The 17,661-nt window shown below is 40.3% G+C and overlaps 1 protein-coding gene across 2 annotated transcripts in view; it reads right to left on the bottom strand.

Moving 5' to 3' along the window:
- Positions 1–474: 474 nt before the first annotated feature.
- The window catches only part of LOC125267280 (UDP-glucuronosyltransferase 2C1-like), a 17,677-nt gene continuing 490 nt past the window's right edge, over positions 475–17,661 (bottom strand). Inside the window, exons 1-8 of one of the 2 annotated variants that reach the window (XM_048188772.1) lie at positions 14,910–17,661; positions 14,466–14,467; positions 4,858–5,482; positions 2,386–2,534; positions 1,862–1,993; positions 1,592–1,679; positions 1,176–1,398; positions 475–1,027 (exon numbers count right to left, since the gene is read on the bottom strand). The exon at positions 14,910–17,661 is cut by the window's right edge and continues 490 nt beyond it. In XM_048188772.1, the coding sequence (XP_048044729.1) occupies positions 745–1,027; positions 1,176–1,398; positions 1,592–1,679; positions 1,862–1,993; positions 2,386–2,534; positions 4,858–5,482; positions 14,466–14,467; positions 14,910–15,756 (2,349 nt within the window). In that variant the 5' untranslated portion in view covers positions 15,757–17,661 and the 3' untranslated portion in view covers positions 475–744. Of the gene's footprint in view, positions 1,028–1,175; positions 1,399–1,591; positions 1,680–1,861; positions 1,994–2,385; positions 2,535–4,857; positions 5,483–11,631; positions 12,150–12,297; positions 12,521–12,722; positions 12,811–12,992; positions 13,125–13,506; positions 13,656–14,465; positions 14,468–14,909 lie in introns of those variants that run through there. The other variant, XM_048188771.1, reaches the window with a different exon arrangement.

Genomic DNA, 17,661 nt, shown 5'->3' with positions numbered 1-17,661 from the left:
CGACCGGCTGTTCGCGATGTGTGAAGTAAACTACTAAAGCAGGCATTAGGCCTTTAAAATAAAAGTCTCGTTGCAATGATATACAACGACCACTGGAGACAGTCACGAGTTACTTACTGAAGACTGCAGAATAAATAGAACCAGAGCATTTCCCCCCTCTTCATCGTTTGGAGCTAAATAGCTTTTAAATTAAAAGTTGTTAATGTTTAAAAACTATATATTCTGGTTTATATCAGTTTTAAAACCGTAAACGTAAAAATACATGTGGACATTTAGCAGCCAGTTTTATCAAGTGACTCACAAATGAAAAATAAATACAAGACCAAACAATATTAGCACTACACCATTGAATTTCAAGAGTAAACCACAGTACAAACGCTGCAGCAAAAGTAAATAGATTGTTTTATTTATAAAAAATAGTTAATTCAATTAAAATGTATTGGTATAATGTTTTTTACAATAAAAACATTCCAAAACAGTAAGAGTAGTTGCTTACAATCTCAAATCAATCAAAACAAGGTTACAGAAACAAAGGGGAAAAATAAGAATTATTATAATTAAGAATTACTGCATTCATGCTTATTATCGTAAAATGAGAGCCCATCCAAAGTTGAGTGATGAGGAACATCCTATTGACAGCTGAAGTTAGAGATGTAACTGATGGGTTGATAGGATATTTTTCTTCTGAGAAGAAAGACATCCCATGGTCTGGGTGAAGACACAGTGTTTAGTGCAAAAAAACTGTTACTCTTTTTTGCTTTTCCTCTTTGATCTAAAACAGCAACGCATTATGAAGAATTTGCACAATTTATAGAAGACGTAGAGGACTACAGTCAGAATGGTGAAAAGAAAAGCGAACACATCCAGACAGTGGTACTGGTACCAGGGAAGGTTGTGAGCTTCTACACGCAGGTGTTTCGCACCTTTATTGCGCATGACAAACTCAATCCAGAACACAGACTCATCCAAAGGCTTTATTGGTCTGTCATGATGAGTCCTGGACAAATGCATTGCATTCTCTTTATACCTGTGGAGATGAAGACAAATATTCAGCATGTCTATACTCTATCTGTGTAGTGCAATAGAGAACATAGAGCCTTTAAAATATCTAGATTGAATCCACAGTCCTGTTTATGCAGGACGCCAATGTAAGTCAAATGATATGAGTGACTCACGAGGTGTCATTAATGACGGCATTGAGTCCATCCACCAGCTCTTGCGGCTGCATGGTCTTGATGTTGTCCATGACGACTGCAACCCCTTTGGCCTTCATATGAGCCAAATTATCTGGCTGGTCACCGATCAAGGGGATCCCGACCATCGGCACACCATGATATATGGCCTCATATATGCCATTAGTGCCCCCATGAGTGATAAATGCTCTGGTTTTGGAGTGGCCTGAATCAGGAGATAAACAAGGAAAAGCAAAAGTCGTTGGGACAGTTTACATGGAGCAAACTCGAAACTACACAACCCAACTCAAAAAGAACAATTTAGACAGCTCAAATTATAAATTGTTGTATGCTCAATAATTCTTTTTTTTTTTTTAAGTAGCAAATTACAGATTACAATCACAAATTATAATACAAACCCAATAAATCATTCTGAGGGATCCACTTATAGATTCTGGTGTTTTCACCCAGAGTATCTGGCTTTTCTCCACTGTATCGCCACAAGACCTGCAACACACGAACACAACCTCACTCTCATCTGATCAGTGATAATGACAAAGAGATTATAAAGAAACACTACCTGAGTAAATGTGAAATTAAACTACTTTCCCTCATTCCAACCACATAGAGAAGCAGTGCTTATGTGTTCATGATATTTGGGTGGAAAGGATGTAAGAATGGTCAGTTACCTTTTGTGGGATCTGTGCCAGTGCAGAGGCGATCCTATTGCTTGTTTCTTTGGGCATTTTGTCTATCAAAGACCCCAGAGTGAAGACCACAATCCCATCATCCCCTGAGCTCTGTACAAACTCCTCCATGTCCTACGCATAAAACGACATCATGAACTTATGGTGTGAAATTTGACTCTGAAATATGCAGTTGCACTACCACAGGTACGATTCACTGCAGTTTCCAGGTAAAATAATGGCACTACTAATAGTGCTAATTAAAAATATAACGTGACCAGCGCAGTCCCAATTCAAGTACAAATGTGTCTTGAGTCATTTCTTTTCAGTAAATCAGAAATATAGAAATACTCCATTTACTTGAACTGAATCAATTGAGATTGGTCACAAAGTCATCATCTGACTGTACGTTATTATTATTTTCTTGGACTTATGATTTAAATGATGTGTACCCTGTATATTTTAAGAAATTCAGATCAACTATCGTCTTAATAAATGAGATAGAATCTTTAAAAAGACAGATGCACCTTGGGTAATGGCTTGGCAGGGCTGCAGTGAAGCCCTCCAATGTATTTGAAGTTGGGCAGGAATGGCCGTGGAAACTCAAAATCCCAGTAAGTTCTGATTAACCAGATATCAGCTTTACCCATCATCTCACAATAGGAAGTGGGTCGTCCTGGAATGAGGAGGTTAAATACTAAATGAGCTCTTTCAACAGCATTTGTTGCATGTTGATTATCTCTGGAAATAGTTTCAATTTGTTCCTCAGATGAAACAAAATGTGTTTATTTCAGTAAGGCACTTAAAAAATTTAAAGGCTTGTATTTTGACATGATTCTTCCCTAAAATATTATTTTTGCAGCAGAACCTGTTGTTCTAGGTCAGTGGTCACCAACCTTTTTAAGCCCAAGATCCCTGACCTCGACCTTTATGAAAGACAAGATCTACTTGATAGAAAAAGACAGCCCAGATTATATTTAGTATTTTTTTTTTCGTGGCCAATTTAGATTCTGATTTATTTATTTATTTTTAAAAGCAAATTGGCCAATTCTCATACTGGTTGCAGATATTTACTATTATTATTATTATTATTATTATTATTATAAACAAAAATACATATCCATTTCAAATTAGAGAGAACCACTGCTTTTTAATCACAATCCAAACAAAGATGCTATCACATTGCATGAGCAGTTTTTTTTTTTTATTTGAATTAATTGAGATTTAATTTCAAGATTTAAAGCAAAAATAGAACGGTCTGACTTTATCTTTGTGAAATTATATGCTACTACACACAAAAAAGAACAAAAACAACAGGCTGAATGAGACGCAAATTCACTCTCTGACAGCAGGTGGCGCTTATGGAGCAGCAGTGATACAGCGTTTCCTTGGTTACCGCTGTAAACAAAGCTGAAATGCGCTAATAATTAGCTACTTTATTCGGAGGTAAGAGGAAAATAAAATGCAATTACCATCGATTTTTTTCTGAAGACAGTAATTCCTTTTAGAGACGCATTCATATAACCCTTCACCCCTAATTCAATATTTATATTTTCTTCCTATATTTCGAGCATCGTGAACAGTGAGCTGCTCTGCCTGCTACAGAATTTTCTCCTCTTCGCGTCCGTCTTCAGCGTCTCTGGCCTTTTGTTAACGGCCGTTTACTGACTCAGACATAGTGTGGGCTATTTACCTTTATCACTGTCCCAGTAGCTCCCGAAAATAACAGAAAAATAAATACAAAAATACAGTATAATGACTGGAGAAATGTAATGTATTTTTGCACTCATATTTCTGTTGTTTTCGCGAGCTACTGGAACAGTGATAAAGATCGACCGCTGTTGGCGACCACTGTTCTAGGTCAATGAATAATCAGCATTTGAGTATGGAACTACAGTGAAAGTGAATTAGCCCTTTCCCTTACAAAAAAGAAGTTTATTCAAGTGTGTTATTAGTATACTTCTTTTAAACTAAAATCAAGAAAGTTTACTTTCAGTCTGCTCTCATGTAAGCTACTTCTCAGAAATATACTTAAAATTACACTTATGTATAGTTGACTTGTACTGACAGAAAAGTATTAGTATATTTGGCCCGATATACTCCTATTTCTGAGTATGTGAATTTTGGTGTAGTCCACTGGTAGTGTAGGAATTTATTTAACTCTTTCCCCAGCATTGATAGAATTTTCCATCATTTATGACATACCGCCTCCCTGCCATTGATGGAATTTTCCGGTGTTGTGCCGAATTTTGACACCCTGCTAAACTATTTTCAAATTTTTGAAAATTGTACAATTATCGTCCCCATGTAAACAACTAAAATCCGAATTTGTGAAAACATGTGCATGTGACACCATGCGCATGTGTATTACATGTAGACGCGTAGTGTTTCTTTACAAAGTGACATCGCCAACTACTGGCCTGGCAGCGTAACATAGCGTTTTTAGTTTTCACAGACCCGCATGAATGGGGATTGTTTCGACAACGTTTTGTCATCTGTATGCAACAAAAAGCAAAGGAAAAACTTTTCTGTTTTTAGTACATCTTTGTCATGTAAGTGTACCCTTAAAGAGCAAAAATAATATATAAATAGTAAACTATAAGTATAATGTTAAGTTAAAACTTAAAAGTATACCTGTACTTGCTGTAGAATATGAGACTAAACTAGTAGCTGACCTAGTGTATACTTCAAAGTGTACTTTCATAAACTAAAAAAAAATGCTATCTAGTAAACTATCAGTATAAGTTCACTTGCTGTATAATTGTAGTACAAATGAAAAACGTAGTTATAGTTGTGTACTCATACTACTGTTACACTTAAAGTATACTAAAAAGTATACTTTTAAACATTAAAAGTGGGCCAATTTAGTCCCAATTAGAATTGAAATAGCACACTTCCAAGTATACTACTATATTGCACTGATATTAGTATACTTACTGCATAAGATATTCTTAAAATACTTACTTACCTTACTTTTGTTAAGGGTAACTTTAACTCACCAAAATATTCAGAGTAATAGTTGTCAATTTGTTTCCAAGCAATAATGGCAAAAGCATCTTGAGAAAGGTAGAAGAACATATTGAAGATTCGCTCTGTGAAGCTCATCTTGTCAGTGAGTTTACTCATGGCTCCAGGAACATATGATGGCGGCGCTGGTATCTGACCACACATCCGCTCTGTAACGTGAGCAAGGGAGAATCTGAACGTGTAAACCAAGGGAATGCCCAGCTCTTCAGCCACAATATCGCTGCACGGGTAGATCGGATCTGACAGAACAACATCAAACTTTCCATTCCGCAATTTGTCAATCAACTCCGGAGATTTGAGAATGCCGTCACAGTGTGCCAGAAACATGGCCTGAAGTGTGGAAGTAAACTCGTAGATTTTCTTCTGAATCTGCAGTATGTTTAACTGATCCATCTCATACACTGAGAAATGCAGAAATTCATCAAGGAAGTCTCGCATCTCCTGTTCATCCATGGACACATTAAAGGGCTGATAGGCGAAGCGATCCGAATCTTTAGCTTTCATGAAGAGAGAGGCATCAGGCACCAGCACTGTAACATTGTGTCCCCTGTCAATCAATGTATCCAACACAATCTTCAGATTGATCCAGTGACTGCCCTCAGTATACCAAACTAAAATATTCCTACACTCTCCAGGGCAGAATACAGTGAGCAGAGAAAGAAAACAGACTGTGAGTCTCATAATTGCCAGCGATAGTGTGGGTGTGTGAGATCAACAGTGTTCGCCTCAACACGTACTGTAACTTTATTAGTGCAAAGTCATGGTGTATCAATAAATTATTCAGGTAAAATAGGTAGAGGCCAATGAGAGGTCAAGTTTTCCCTTTTCTCCTTATTTGGCGTTGCGCATTCACCTTGAATGTAAACAGAGTTGGCGGGATTATCGGCCAGAGATCGCAGTTTATGTGAGTAATCCTGTTCCTCACGTAAACCTATTTTATGGCTTTAGATTCTCTTTATTTCAAGTCTTGAAGCTACTTTTATGGTAGATTTTTGTACTTTTCTGGAGCTAGACTGCAGTATTATAAAACTAACAACAACAGTTGGGGGTGGGGAAGTGGATCACTCACTAGTCATTTAAATTCCTAAGCAGCTCTGTTAAGAAACAAAAAAGATAAATGATATAAAAAAAAATGTCTGATAACATTATTCTCATTATCTGCTTCCAGTTTATGTATTGTATAGTTGATGTATCACCCAACACTCAACTTTTAGATGATGTACATCAGTATTTTAAGCCTAACATCGTACTTTAAAAGTTGCTGAAATATCAAAATGACTAATATACAACAAAATATTAAACTAGATTTATACATTTTCTGCTTAACCGTACAAAATTTCAGTTATATTATGTATTTAGGTTCAAGCCACAGGTATCATGGAGCCCATACAGTCCCAGATTATATAAACTTTTATTATACATTGTTAACATTTAATCGTGATTCAGCGTGTAACAGCTCTAAGTGAATGAAAACATCCTGCAAATTTTAAATCTGAAAGTGTACCGTATATTAAGTTCCCTTTCAGTCGGTCACGTTCGACGTACGTCAGTAGTGACCGACGAATTGGGATATCGCTAGAGAGCCCTATCAGCTTCGAGTGAACTAAAACAAGCCAATGGAATTGGCGTGCGATATTTGCATAATGTCGCCTCCGACAGGTGTATATAAATAGGAAGCAGATGCAATCGCACTCTGTCTTTCGCTTCGGAGCCAAACGTTTGGTGTCCTGCTTCAAGACTTCACTAAGTGAAACTAAAAGAGCCTGAAGATTTCAGCATCTTTTTGTGTTGGCGTGAACCTGCTGCGGATCAGATGTCGATCTCAGCATCGGAAGGTAAGCAGGAGTCCTCGGGAGATGAGGACTCGGCTCCGCTGCCTCCCTCTGGGACTGTAGCGCCGCCCGAGTCTGATCCCGAGTTGACAGCTGTGCTTTCCCGGGCGGTCGAGAGTGTCGGGCTCGTGTGGAACCCTCCACCCTTCACGCTGGTCAAACCCAGCGTCCCGCCCCGATGCCTTTCTTCCCGGAGGTGCACGATGAGGTGACCAGATTTTGGCGAACGCCGTATAGCGCTTGTGCCAGGTCTGGACCCTCGTCCGCCTTCACCTCCATGGACGGCGGAGAGGCTAGGGGATACGATCGGATTCCCCCAGTCGAGTGGTCTGTTGCGATGCAGCTGTGTCCAACGGCCACCGGCTGGCGCGGTGAACTCCCGTCTCCCGTCCCGGGCCTGTAAATTCTCGTCAGGACTGACAGAGAAAGCTTACAGAGCCTGTGGACAAGCTGCCTCCGCCCTGCATGCCATGGCCATTTTGCAGATTTACCAGGCAAAAGCGCTATCGGAAATGCCCCAGGGTGGGCTTGACCAACAGTTGCTTGGGGAGCTGTGCGCTGCCACCGACCTCGCCCTCCGTGCGACGAAGGTAACAGCGCGTTCTGTTGGTCATGCGATGTCTATGTTAGTAGTCCAGCAGTGCCACCTCTGGCTGACCTTGGCGGACATGAGGGAAACCGACAAACATCGGTTCCTGGACTCCCCCGTGTCCCCGGTCGGCCTTTTCGGCGATGCGGTGGAGAGCTTCGCCCAACAGTTCTCCGCCGCACAGAAGCAGGCTGAGGCCATCAAACATGTCATGCCCCGGCGGTCCGCTGCTGCCTCCACCCTGCTGCCGGCGGCTCAGCCTCAGCCCGCTCGTCGCCGAGGGCACCCGCCCGCGTCGTCCTCCGCCTCTGCTAAGTTGGCAAAGCAGCAGCCAACACCAGCCAAACAGCAGAGTGCCGGTGGCGGACGTGGTGCCCAGCCCGTCTCAACCAAGCCAGGTGGTAAGCGGTCGAGGAAGTCACGATCCTGAGACGGGCGACCTGGAGGGGAAGGATCCTGCTCTTCGGGAGAGTCTTCCATCATCTCTCCCACCCCCGGAGGAGGGCCGGGGGGAATTTGTGTGTATGTCTGTCCAGCTACCGCCGCTGGCTTTCCGGAGACCAGCGGTACCCACTTCCTCACAAAAAGAGCAGTTTCCCCAACCTCCAGGTCACAAGAGGGCGCGTCTGTCAGCGTGCGAGGCCCCGCCTTGCCGCTCGCAGCCCCCTCTCACTTCGCCAGCAGGTGGCAGTGTGATGGTGCAGGCCGCGCCCCGTGTGCCGTCTCCCATACGCACTGCTACCTTTCAGAGTCTGACCACACTTCGGGCCGCTCCCATGCCGTCCGAGTCGGGTCCCCGTACTCTACCTCGCTGCCCCACCCCCGGTGCGTCTGTGGTGCCTTTGGTCCCGCTGGCTCGGTGTCTGGAGGCGTGGATAGCGCTCCCCAGCCCGTCCCGCTGGCTCATTCGCACCATCAGACTCGGCTATGCGATTCAGTTCGCCTGGCGTCCCCCGGTTTTCAGGGGTGTCCACTACACTCAGGTGTCACTGGACAACGCACCTGTTCTCCGGGCAGAGATTGCTGTCCTCCTAGCGAAGGATGCAATCGAGCCGGTCCCTCCAGTCGATATGAAGTCGGGGTTTTACAGCCCCTACTTCATTGTACCAAAGAAGGGCGGTGGGCTACGGCCGATCCTGGATCTGCGCGTCTTGAACCGGTACCTTCACAAGTTGCCGTTCAAGATGCTCATGCAGAAGCGCATTTTCGAATGCGTCCGTCCCCAGGATTGGTTTGTAGCGATCGACCTGCCTTGCCACAGACCCTTCCTACGGATTGCGTTCATTGCGAGCATATCAGTACAAAGTCCTACCCTTCGGGCTGGCCCTGTCACCCTGCGTCTTCACGAAGGTTGCAGAGGTGGCCATTGTTCCCCTCAAGGAACAAGGCGTTCATATTAACTATCAACTATCTCGACGACTGGTTGATCCTGGCCAGCTCGCGAGATCAGTTGTGTGAACACAGAGACATGGTTCTAGCTCACCTCAGCCGGTTGGGTCTTCGGGTCAACTGGGACAAGCGCAAACTCACCCCCGGGCAGAGGATCTCTTATCTCGGTCTCGAGCTAGACTCAGTCGCCCGAACTGCGCGCCTCACCGAGGAGCGCGTCCAGTTGGTGTTGACCTGCCTGAGTACGCTCAAGCGCAGGACAGCGGCCCTACTGAAACTCTTTCAGAGGCTCCTGGGGCATATGGCATCTGCAGCCGCGGTCACGCCGCTCGAATTGCTCCATATGAGGCCGCTTCAACACTGGCTCCGCAGCCGAAACATTAGCATATTCCCCGCACACTTATTGCGCGCCCAGATGCCAGAGAAAATTAATTTTTTCAACAATACCACAGCAGTACAATCTTTTGTTGTGTTCCCGTCATTTTACTGACGGCTGCTTCTCAAATCTCAGGGAGTTTAACGCAGGATTCACAAAATGCTTGGTCTTAAAATATGGATCAATAACCAGCTTATTTGGACCAGCTTGCTCCTCTGAATCTCAACCTGTAAGTATGATTAATAATTGATGTTTATATTTTTTAGCGATTATCAAAATTCGTAGTTTTGTATGTTATGTTGTGTAACGTACACCCTAGTCTGTATGTCTCCTGCTAACTGGCTAACTCACGTTTCTGTAGTTCTGCTATTCAGATGTGGGTCCAATATTGTCTAAAAATGTGTCGATTAATGCAGCTTGTCTGAATTATTATTTGGAGTATTGATCAAGGATGGAGCACGACTTTTGTTTACAAAGTGTAATGTTAACGCATTATCAGCTATTCACGTTTGTGCTCGGCTAATGTGGGAGTTTACAACATATCTGTAGGCCCGGTTCGCTTACATCACTGTGAAAAAAACTGTTTTTTTCCTCTGCATTTTTATTATTACAGTAGAGTGGAGCTCTATCTGTATTGAAATAGGATGTTAAGATGCTAGTCCACGCTAACTAGTCGTATTCTCTCTGTAAACTGTAAACACCCATTGTAATGTCAAACAATGATATAGCCATTTCTTACTTTGTTAATAGTTATGATGAAAAAGTCTGTCACATCTGGCCTAAATGTTTATCTTATGTTAGAGGTTTCCAGCCTCGCTTGGCATTCTGATCCAGTTCCCACAGGTGCACCTACATGAAGTATAACAGTGACGCTACTATCACGTCTTATAAATAAAGCAAACTAAGGTGACACTTACCTATAGAACCGTTCTACTCCAGTCGTAACTGCGAATCAGTTTCTAGTTGATCGACTACTTCAGACATTTCATCGTTGGACTCGAATTGAAATGGTAAAATCGGTGCTATCGTTTCTGTCCATACATACATTGTATATAATGTCTTGCGAATTGATAACTGTCATTCAGTTATGGCAATGGGCACGCGGTGCATGCAGTAGACTAATCACAAAGGACTGGGCCATCTGACCAATCAGAGCAGTGTAGGTTCGTGGAAAGGAGGGGTTTAGAGAGACTGATATTTTGAACTGCTTCTTAATGTGCCCTAGAATCAAAAATTGAATTTACCTTGGCATAGTTGGATAACAAGAGTTCAGTACATGGAAAAGACATACAAATGAGTTTCAAACTCCATTGCTTCCTCCTTCTTATGTAAATCTCATTTGTTTAAAAGACCTCCGAAGAACAGGCGAATCTCAACATAACACTGACTGTTACGTAACAGTCCGGATCATTAATATGTATGACCCCAATTTTTGCATATGCCAGCCCATGTTCAAGGCATTAGACAAGGGCAGCCAGTATTAACGTCTGGATCTGTGCACAGCTGAATCATCAGACTAGGTAAGCAAGCAAGAACAATAGCGAAAAATGGCAGATGGAGTGATAATAACTGACATGATCCATGATTACATGATATTTTTAGTGATATTTGTGAATTGTCTTTATAAATGTTTCGTTAGCATGTTGCTAATGTACTGTTAAATGTGGTTAAAGTTACCATCGTTTCTTATTGTATTCACGGAGACAAGAGCCGTCGCTATTTTCATTTTTAAACACTTGCAGTCTGTATAATGCATAAACACATCTTAATTTTTTATAAATCTCTCCAACAGTGTGTAATGTTAGCTTTAGCCACGGAGCACTATCAAACTCATTCAGAACCAAATGTAAACATCCAAATAAATACTATACTCACATGATCCGATGCATGCATGAAGTATGCATGACGAACATCTTGTAAAGATCCATTTGAGGGTTATATTAGCTGTGTGAACTTTGTAAATGCAGGGGGGATTTAAAGGGGCCGCAGCCTGAATCGGTGCATAGTTAATGATGCCTCAAAATAGGCAGTTAAAAAAAATTATTAAAAAAAAAATCTATGGGGTATTTTGAGCTGAAACTTAACAGACACATTCAGGGGACACCTTAGACTTATATTAAATCTTGTAAAAACTGATTCTAGGGCACCTCTAACAAATCATTTACTAGGTGAAATTCATTGAGGTGAAATTAAATGTATATTATGAGAAAACGAAAGTGTTTTTTGACCTTGCATGCATGTAAACCTGTTTACATGCATGCATGTAGACTCCCAAAACAATATTAGGAACCTTAAAAAAGGATAATAGGGGCACTTTAAACAAAAGTACAATCCACTGAACACATTATACTTCTATCCCTCACAACCCCATTTTCATTTGTGTCAGAAATTCAATATGGCACTACCCTGACTAGATTTTTCCTTGTAAAATTGTAAATGCTATGCACATAGTGTGTTATTGACCTTCATAAACCTAGGCAGTTGATTTTAACATAACCCCATGCTGCTAGCTTGAGTCAAAAAGCATAATATCACAATAAAAAAACAAACATACAAAAACTCCTGTTGTACAAAATGTAACTTTTAATTAATTTGATCATATAATGATCAATAAATTAATTGCAAAACAAGTGCATATTCATTCTTAGTTTCAGTGTCTGAAAAAAGTAAGTAGATACATTGTAAAAAATTATCTAAATTAAAATAAAATCTGTGTAGGTGGGATGGCAGTTTGAAAACGAATACATGATTCATTAAAAATTAATACATGATACAGACCGTTCAAAGCAATGAAATTATTCTTTTTTGCTTTTCCGTGTTGATCTAAAACAGCAACGCATTATGAAGAATTTGAACATTTTAAAGAAGACGTAGAGGACTACAGTCAGGATGGTGAAAAGAAAAGCGAACACATCCAGACAGTGGTACTGGTACCAGGTAAGGTTGTGAGCTTCTACACGCAGGTGTTTCGCACCTTTATTGCGCATGACAAACTCAATCCAGAACACAGACTCATCCAAAGGCTTTATTGGTCTGTCATGATGAATCCTGGACAAATGCATTGCATTCTCTTTATACCTGCGGAGATGAAGACAAATATTCAGCATGTCTATACTCTATCTGTGTAGTGCAATAGAGAACATAGAGCCTTTAAAATATCTAGATTGAATCCACAGTCCTGTTTATGCAGGACGCCAATGTAAGTCAAATGATATGAGTAACTCACGAGGTGTCATTAATGACGGCATTGAGTCCATCCACCAGCTCTTGCGGCTGCATGGTCTTGATGCTGTCCATGACGACTGCAACCCCTTTGGCCTTCATATGAGCCAAATTATCTGGCTGGTCACCAAACAAGGGGATCCCGACCATCGGCACACCATGATATATGGCCTCATATATGCCATTAGTGCCCCCATGAGTGATAAATGCTCTGGTTTTGGGGTGGCCTGAATCAGGAGATAAACAAGGAAAAGCAAAAGTCGTTGGGACAGTTTACATGGAGCAAACTTGAAACTACACAACCCAACTCAAAAAGAACAATTTAGACAGCTGAAATTATAAATTGTTGTATGTTCAATAATTAATTCTTTTTTTTTTTTTTTTTTTTTTTTTTTTAAGTAGTATACAATCACAAATTATAATACAAACCCAATAAATCATTCTGAGGGATCCACTTATAGATTCTGGTGTTTTCACCCAGAGTATCTGGCTTCTCTCCACCGTATCGCCACAAGACCTGCAACACACGAACACAACCTCACTCTCATCTGAGCAGTGATAATGACAAAGAGATTATAAAAAAACACTACCTGAGTAAATGTGAAATTAAACTACTTTCCCTCATTCCAGCCACATAGAGAAGCAGTGCTTATGTGTTCATGATATTTGGGTGGAAAGGATGTAAGAATGGTCAGTTACCTTCTGTGGGATCTGTGCCAGTGCAGAGGCGATCCTATTGCTTGTTTCTTTGGGCATTTTGTCTATCAAAGACCCCAGAGTGAAGACCACAATCCCATCATCCCCTGAGCTCTGTACAAACTCCTCCATGTCCTACGCTTAAAACGACATCATGAACTTATGGTGTGAAATTTGACTCTGAAATATGCTGTTGCACTACCACAGGTACGATTCACTGCAGTTTCCAGGTAAAATAATGGCACTACTAATGGTGCTAATTAATAATATAACGTGACCAGCGCAGTCCCAATTCAAGTACAAATGTGTCTTGAGTCATTTCTTCTCAGTAAATCAGAAATATAGAAATACTCCATTTACTTGAACTGAATCGATTCAGACTGGTCATGGAGTCATCATCTGACTGCAAGTTATTATTATTTTCTTATGATTCAAATCATGTGTACCCTGTATATTTTAAGAAATTCAGATCAACTATCGTCTTAATAAATGAGAATCTTTAAAAAGACAGATGCACCTTGGGTAATGGCTTGGCAGGTCTGCAGTGAAGCCCTCCAATGTATTTGAAATTGGGCAGGAATGGCCGTGGAAACTCAAAATCCCAGTAAGTTCTGATTAACCAGATATCAGCTTTACCCATCATCTCACAATAGGAAGTGGATCGTCCTGGAATGAGGAGGTTAAATTCTAAATGAGCTCTTTCAACAGCATTTGTTGCATGTTGATTATCTCTGGAAATAGTTTAATTTTGTTCCTCAGATGAAACAAAATGTGTTTATTACAGTAAGGCACTTTAAACAGCAAACAGTCCTGCACTTTAAAAAAATTAAAGGCTTGTATTTTGACATGATTCTTCCCTAAAATATTATTTTTGCAGCGGAACCTGTTGTTCTAGGTGAATGAATAATCAGCATTTGAGTATGGAACTACAGTGAAAGTGAATTAGCCCTTTCCCTTACAAAAAAAGAAGTTTATTCAAGTGTGCTATTAGTATACTTCTTTTAAACTAAAAACAAGAAAGTTTACTTTCAGTCTGCTCTCATGTAAGCTACTTCTCAGAAATATACTTAAAATTACACTTATGTATAGTTGACTTGTACTGACAGAAAAGTATTAGTATATTTGGCCCGATATACTTCTAATTCTGAGTATGTGAATTTTGGTGTAGTCCACTGGTAGTGTAGGAATTTATTTAACTCTTTCCCCAGCATTGATAGAATTTTCCATCATTTATGACATACCGCCTCCCTGCCATTGATGGAATTTTCCGGTGTTGTGCCGAATTTTTGACTCCCTGCTAAATAGTCAATAGACTTGTAGTGTTTCTTTACAAAGTGATATCGCCAACTACTGGCCTGGCAGCGTAACATAGCGTTTTTAGTTTTCACGGACCTGCATGAATGGGGATTGTTTTGACAACGTTTTGTTGTCTGTATGTGGAAAAAAGCATAGGAAAAACTTTTCTGTTTTTAGTACATCTTTATCATGTAAGCGTACCCTTAAAGAGCAAAAATAATATATAAATAGTAAACTAGTATGATGTTAAGTTAAAACTTACAAGTATACTTGCTGTAGAAAATTAGACTAAACTAGTAGTTGACCTAGTGTATACTTCAAAGTGTACTTTCATAAACTAAAAAAAAATTGCTATCTAGTAAACTGTCAGTATAAGTTCATTTGCAGTATAATTGTAGTACAAATTAAAAATGTAGTTATATTGTGTACTCATACTACTCTTACACTTAAAGTATACTAAAAAGTATACTTTTAAACATTAAAAGTGGGCCAATTTAGTCCCAATTAGAATTGAAATAGCACACTTCCAAGTATACTACTATATTGCAATTATATTAGTATACTTATTGCATAAGGTATTAAAATATACAACCTTTACTTTTGTTAAGGGTAACTTTAACTCACCAAAATATTCAGTGTAATAGTTGTCAATTTTTTTCCAAGCAATAATGGCAAAAGCATCTTGAGAAAGGTAGAAGAGCATATTGAAGATTCGTTCTGTGAAGCTCATCTTGTCAGTGAGTTTACTCATGGCTCCAGGAACATATGATGGCGGCGCTGGTATCTGACCACACATCCGCTCTGCAGCGTGAGCAAGGGAGAATCTGAACGTGTAAACCAAGGGAATGCCCAGCTCTTCAGCCACAATATCGCTGCACGGGTAGATCGGATCTGACAGAACAATATCAAACTTTCCATTCCGCAATTTGTCCATTAACTCCGGAGATTTGAGAATGCCGTCACAGTATGACAGAGACATATCCTGAAGTGTGGAAGTAAACTCGTAGATTTTCTTCTGAATCTGCAGTATGTTTAACTGATCCATCTCATACACCGAGAAATACAGAAATTCATCAAGGAAGTCTCGCATCTCCTGTTCATCCATGGACACATTAAAGGGCTGATAGGCGAAGCGATCCGAATCTTTAGCTTTCATGAAGAGAGAGGCATCCGGCACCAGCACTGTGACATCGTGTCCCCTGTCAATCAATGTTTCCAACACGATCTTCAGATTGATCCAGTGACTGCCCTCAGTATACCAAACTAAAATATTCCCACACTCTCCAGGGCAGAATACAGTGAGCAGAGAAAGAAAACAGACTGTGAGTCTCATGATTGCCAGCGATAGTGTGAGATCAACAGTGTTCGCCTCAACACGTACTGTAACTTTATTACCCAGTGCAACGTCATGGTGTATCAATAAAGTATTCAGGTAAAAAGTAGAGGCCAATGAGAGGTCAAGTAAATTCATACTTCTTTTGAGATTAGCATACCTGGGGAAAATTATCAACCACGTACAATGTTTCAGCGTATTTATTGTATTTACACTTGTTTTGTTTATCTGATTAACGGTAACTGAAAACTGTTCGTTAGTTTCTGCATATTCAAATTTCGCATTGCGGACTGGCCAATGAAGTTTAAGCTTTTCCCTCTTCTCCTTATATGGTGTTGCGCGTTCACCTTGAATGCTTGAATGTAAACAGAGTTGGCGGGATTATCAGTAGTTTGAACGGCCAGATATCGCAGTTGCTGGATGTGATTTCATATCATTTAACAATAGGCTTTTGTCAGGGGTGAAGCCATATTGAATTGCACACAAATGAAAATGAGTCTGTGAGGCATAGAGTTACAGTCTTTACAATGGCATGCACTCTAAAGGTCCTAGATGACGTAATTTTCAAGAGTTTTCATAGTTTAATGGAGTTTTTGTCTGCTAAGTTTTTAAAAAAAAGATTTCATGTTAGTGAACATTTGGCTTGTTATTAAAGTGCCCTATTATGGATTTTTGAAAATTAACTTTCATGTAGTGTGTAACAGATCTAAGTGAATGAAAACATCCTGCAAATGTTAAATATGGAAGTGTACCGTATATTAAGTTATTGTCTCTCAAAAGTAGAAGTCGACTCTCTGAGTCAATTAAACGAGTCGTTTGTAAAACGAATCCCAAGCGGTTTCATTGTGACGTCACAAAGAAACATTAGCAAATTCACCCACACACTTATTGCATGCACAGACACCAGGGAAAATTATTTTTTTCAACAATACCACAGCAGTACAATCTTTTGTGTTCCCGTCATTTTACTGACGGCTGCTTCTCAAACCCCGGGGAGTTTAATGCAGGATTCACAAAATGCTTGGTCTTAAAATATGGATCAATAACCAGCTTATTTGGACCAGCTTGCTCCTCTGAATCTCAACCTGTAAGTATGATTAATAATTGATTTTTATATTTTCTAGCGATCGTTCAAAATTCGTAGTTTTGTAAGTTATGTTGTGTAACGTAAGCCCTAGTCTGTATGTCTCCTGCTTACCGGCTAACTCACGTTTCTGTAGTTCTGCTATTCAGATGTGGGTCCAATATTGTCTAAAAAATGTGTCAATTAATGCAGCTTGTCTGAATTATTATTTGGAGTATTGATCAAGGATGGAGCACGACTTTTGTTTACAAAGTGTAACGCATTATCAGCTATTCACATTTGTGCTCGGCTAATGTGGGAGTTTACAACATATCTGTAGGCCCGGTTCGCTTACATCACTGTGAAACAAACAGTTTTTTTCCTCTGCGTTTTTATTATTACAGTAGAGTGGAGCTCTATCTGTATTGTAATAGGATGTTAAGATGCTAGTCCACGCTAACTAGTTGAAGTATTCTCTCTAAACAGTAAACACCCATTGTAATGTCAAACAATGATATAGCCATTTCTTACTTTGTTAATAGTTATGACGAAAAAGTCTGTGTCACATATCTGGCCTAAATGTTTATCTTATGTTAGAGGTTTCCAGCTTCGCTTGGCATTCTGATCCAGTTCCCACAGGTGCATCTACATAAAGTATAACAGTGACGCTGCTATCACGTCTTATAAAGCAAACTAAGGTGAGACTTACCTATAGAACCGTCCTACTCCAGTCGTGACTGCGAATCAGTTTCTAGTTGATCGACTACTTCAGACATTTCATCGTCGGGCTCGAATTGAAATGGTAAAATCGGTGCTATCGTTTCTGTCCATACATACATTGTATACAATGTCTTGCGAAATGATAACTGTCATTCAGTTATGGCAATGGGCACGTAGTGCGTGCAGCAGACCAATCACAAAGGACTGGGCCATCTGACCAATCAGATCAGTGTAGGTTCGTGGAAAGGAGGGGTTTAGAG

The sequence above is a fragment of the Megalobrama amblycephala genome, linkage group LG4 (assembly GCF_018812025.1).
Source record: "Megalobrama amblycephala isolate DHTTF-2021 linkage group LG4, ASM1881202v1, whole genome shotgun sequence".
Lineage (NCBI taxonomy): Eukaryota > Metazoa > Chordata > Actinopteri > Cypriniformes > Xenocyprididae > Megalobrama > Megalobrama amblycephala.
This window is presented reverse-complemented; position numbering and strand designations above follow the sequence as displayed.